The sequence below is a fragment of the Ictidomys tridecemlineatus genome, chromosome 4 (genome assembly GCF_052094955.1).
Source record: "Ictidomys tridecemlineatus isolate mIctTri1 chromosome 4, mIctTri1.hap1, whole genome shotgun sequence".
In the NCBI taxonomy this organism is placed as follows: Eukaryota; Metazoa; Chordata; class Mammalia; order Rodentia; family Sciuridae; genus Ictidomys; species Ictidomys tridecemlineatus.
The window spans coordinates 15182336-15186822 of NC_135480.1; the positions used below are offsets into that span (position 1 = coordinate 15182336).

General features: G+C 37.8%; 1 protein-coding gene across 1 annotated transcript; it reads right to left on the reverse strand.

Annotated features, from left to right (window-relative positions):
* Positions 1-1077: 1077 nt before the first annotated feature.
* On the reverse strand, positions 1078-2007 carry LOC101977473 (olfactory receptor 5AK2). Its single transcript, XM_013361293.2, has one exon. The coding sequence runs from the start codon at positions 2005-2007 to the stop codon at positions 1078-1080; it is 930 nt and encodes a 309-aa protein (XP_013216747.2).
* Between the last annotated feature and the right edge of the window lie 2480 nt (positions 2008-4487).

The window sequence follows — 4487 nt, forward strand, 5'->3', positions numbered from 1 at the left end:
TAACAACTACTTAATAAATTCCAGACACTTGATAGATGCTTGGGATGCAAGTGTGCTTGAGTGTTTTCTCATATACACACTATAGCAGGATGAATAGTAGCTTGATCAAGGTGTCAGGTGAAAACTCTTTACTCTGGGAAGGAATCTACCACTGTGTGGTAAGTTTTGAAAATGACTGCAGGTGCTTTCCTTCACTGCTTGCCCACCATTACGAAGCTGGGTCCTGTCTGTGTACTAAAGCTTTCCTGCCAAATAATCTTTCATTGACTCAAAGATCTCTTGCCCTACATTGAATTTCCATGGAGCTTCTGTAGTTTAACCTTAATTTGTTTGAACAAAATGATTGTAAATGAATGATTACTGGCAAGAGTTTAAATCCACCTATTTCTAGGTTACTTCATCTGGAGGTAGGAATAGAACTGTTATTCAGAGTTCCCTTTCCCAAGGAAAGAAAGTGATGAAATGGGAAATGGGTAATTTTTTTGCCATAAAGAAGTGACCCTAAGTAGTGTGGGATGTAACAAATATAAGAATGGTGTATAGAAGTGATAGGTTGAGTCACAAGATGATTTGAAGGAGATATATTTATTTAACATAACAGAAATAATTGTTGTTCAATAATTGTAGAGTTGTGCAATAGTTGCAACAGAATTTACAAAGGACCTCACTGTAGAAAGTTTAGGGAACGTTTTCAAAGGAGGGGAAATCAATCAACTCCAATTTTAGTACTGACAATATTCAAGCAATTTTTAATATTTGTAGCCATTTAAAGTATATTTGAAAAAATACTTAAAGTAATATTTTGTAAACATTATATAAACTCCTTAATATATTTTACCATCTCCCTAAAGTCTTTTCCCTGAAGATTATGTTTTTCAGATTATACTCCAGAGAAAATGAATCTCAGGAGAGTACTTAAACTACTTCTCACAGTGTAGCATCTTACGTGTCGATAGAGTAACCTGGATTTAAGAGCTGAATATGTTAACACACTTTCAATTTCCAAATTATTAAAGGGCAGTAACATGTTTCCACTGCGTGCTTTGACATGCTGAATTGGAACAATTTGGGTCTAACCTAAAATATCTTTTTGGCCACCACTTTTAAAGCTTCCTTCACCTCCTTGTTTCTCAGGCTGTAGATCAGGGGGTTCAACATGGGAATGACAATGCCATAAAATACAGAGGCCACTTTCCTATTCTCCTGGGCATTCTCAGAATGAGGCTGTAAGTACATGTAAGCAAGGGCGCCATAGAAAATGGTGACCACTGTCAGGTGAGAGGCACAGGTGGAGAAGGTCTTCCTCCTCCCTGCAGTAGAAGACATCTTCAGGATGGTGGTCAGGATGTAAATGTAGGACAAGGTGACGACTAACACAGTGAAGGTCAAGTTAAATCCCACAAACACAGTAAGTACCAGGATGTTGATGTCAATGTTGGAGCACGATAGCATGAGAATTGGGGGAACATCACAGAAAAAGTGATCGATGCTGTTGGACTGACAGAAGGACAGTGAAAATGTAAAACCCGTTTGTACAGAGGCATTTATTGATCCCATGAGGTATGAACCAGCTACCATTTGGATGCAGACTGTCTGAGACATGATGATGGAATAGTGAAGAGGCTTACAGATGGCTACATAACGGTCAACCGCCATCGCTGCCAGGAGGTAGCAGTCGCTGGTTGCAAAGGTTGCATAGACCAGTAATTGCATTAAGCATCCACCAAATGATATGGACTTGTTTTCTGTGATGAAGTTTTGCAGCATCTTGGGAGTGATAGCTGTTGTGTAACAGATGTCAACAAAGGCCAGATGTTGTAGGAAAAAGTACATGGGTGTTTGGAGTCTGACATCTGTCCTGATGAGTAGGATCATTCCAGTATTCCCCATCGTGGACGTCACATAGATCATGAGAAACATAATGAAGAGGATGCTCTGAAACTGACGTTGGGCACCAAATCCCAGAAGGTAGAATTCAGTCACTTCAGTGCCATTTCCTTGTGTCATGTCTACCCAACGTCTGGATAGAAGCAAGAGAAGGACCAATAGAGAAAGAAAATCTTTGTGACTTTTTCAAATGAAAGATCCTTACATTTCATGTTACTTTTTTGATTTTGATATTCATAACAAAATCAGAATCTGGTTTATTGTTTTCCAAATAATTTTTCTGTATTTTTGATAAGAAGCCATTACAAACCAATGTATTCAAGCTTTAGATAAATTTTACAGTGGAGAAAACTTTAGAGAAGAAGACTGACTTTTAACCTGAGATTATGAAAAAATGTATATTAAACTACTTTTTCATTATTTTAAATGAGCATCTATACTTGCATGGAGCAAGAGATTTCCCCTTTTTCAGTAGTCTACAATTTTTTTTGTAGGCATTTAGCATTCTCTTCATTTAATCCTGGTTCAAGTTTTGGACATGAGAGCTCATTGGAATAAAGAATTTTCTGAGTTATGTTCGTGTTTGTTTTAGTCAGCTTTTTCACTGCCATAGCTAAAATACCTGACAAGAATAATTGTAGAGGAGGAAAAATTTATTTGGAGCTCATGGTTTCAAAGGTCTCAGTTCATAGACATCCAGCTCTATTCTTCTGTGTTTAAGGTGAGCCTGGACATCATGGTGGAAGAGTGTGGTGGAGGAAACCAGCTCACATGATGATCAAACAGCAGACACAGCGACTCCACTCACCAGATACAAAATATACACCCACACATCATGTCCCCAACAACCCACTTCCTCCAGCCACACCCTACCATCCTTCAGTCACCCACTCAGTTAATCCCATCAGGGGATTAATTTACTGATTGTGTTAAGGCTTTCATAACCCAATCACTTCTCCTCTATGCCTTCTTGTGTTGTCTTACACATGAGCTTTTGGGGGACATCTCACATAGAAACCATAATAATGGTTCACATGATTGATGAGTTCACAGTGTGTCTGTACCTCTATTATTTTTTACAACTCTCTTTTAAATGATGAGCTTCACAAAAAATTTTCTGATTATCCCTCGGATAATCCTCTTTTCATATATAATTAAGAGAGAGAGGGAGAGATAAAGTTGCTTTTCCCCTGGCATTGTTTCTCTTGTGGCTTTGGCTTAGCTTAAGGAAAGATAATGTGGTAAACGTTTGATTAATATGTTGTTATTGCTTACTTTATATCATGAATGTTTTTGTTTTTCTCTACCTGTGTACCCCTGTGCTGAGCTGGGTATAGAGCTGAGATGCATTCCTGAATGTCTTTCATGTAGTGTAAGCACTCAAATTCTCTGGTTTGGTGACTTAATTCTTAAACAACTTTCTGTATTTCCTAGCACTGCTTGTTGGTGAGTAATGTGTCACAAACCATGGCTATGTACTCAGAAACTGGCTTGTTGCCCATCCGTACCTTTGTCTTCTGGAAATAGAGGTAGACCTTGCTTCCAGCCAAACTTGCTTATGTGAGGTTATCACTTCAGGCTCTGCTCAAAGTAACATGATCAAAAGCAAAGTGTGCTACATCAAGGCCTGAAGCAGCCCTCTCACCCCCACACCTGTGAAAATGGTTACAAAATAACTTTCTACTCTGACTCATCTGTTTGTTGGATATTGGCAATTTGGAGAGACTTTATCATGAGACAGGGTTGTCAGAAAAAAAAAACACAAGTTAAAGTAACACCAAGTTAAAGTAAATTTTGCTATAAGTAAGTGTAATATTTCATATAAATGCACACCAACTTTAGTGTCTATACATCTTTTATGCAAGAAACAATAAGAGCAAAAAATATTTATTATTTTCCAAAATTCACACTCAACTTGGCCTCTTATATATATATTTTTCTTTTGGTAATTTTACTAGCCTTCCTTATGTTGCTTACTGTGGTCCACTTCAGGCTGGGATGACTGTGTGCAACACAGAATCTTGTCCTACTCTGTTGACAGAGCAGAATACCACACTCTATTCTAATAATAATGAAATTTATAGACATGAAAAAGAAGGTAATTCAAAGAAACAAAAAAAATTGTATTTGACTCACAGTTTTAAATTCTGGGAAGTCCAAGATGGCAGAGCAACATCACATGGGCTTGATACTGCCTCATCATATGGCAGAAAGTGGAAAGGCAAGTGAGTCAACATTGACAGCAAGAGAACAAGAGTCGGGCAAACTTGCTTTCATAACAAATCTTAGCTCAAGATAACTAACCCTCTCCCACAAAAACAGAATGAATTCATTCACGAGGGCCATACCTCTTCTCATACTTTAATCTCCTGACACTGTCACAATGGTGATTAATTTCCAACACGTGAACCTGGGGGACACATTTCATTCATAGCAGTCCACTGCCATCTGTACCCTTCCTCCACTGGACTGTGTGTGACTGAGAATTTCTAGTGTTGTACAATACTGATATTTATGGAGTTATTTTTCAACAGTTAGTCTTATTTTAAATAACTATTATTTCTTTCCTAAAATGCAATAATAATATTTTGCAAGAAGTC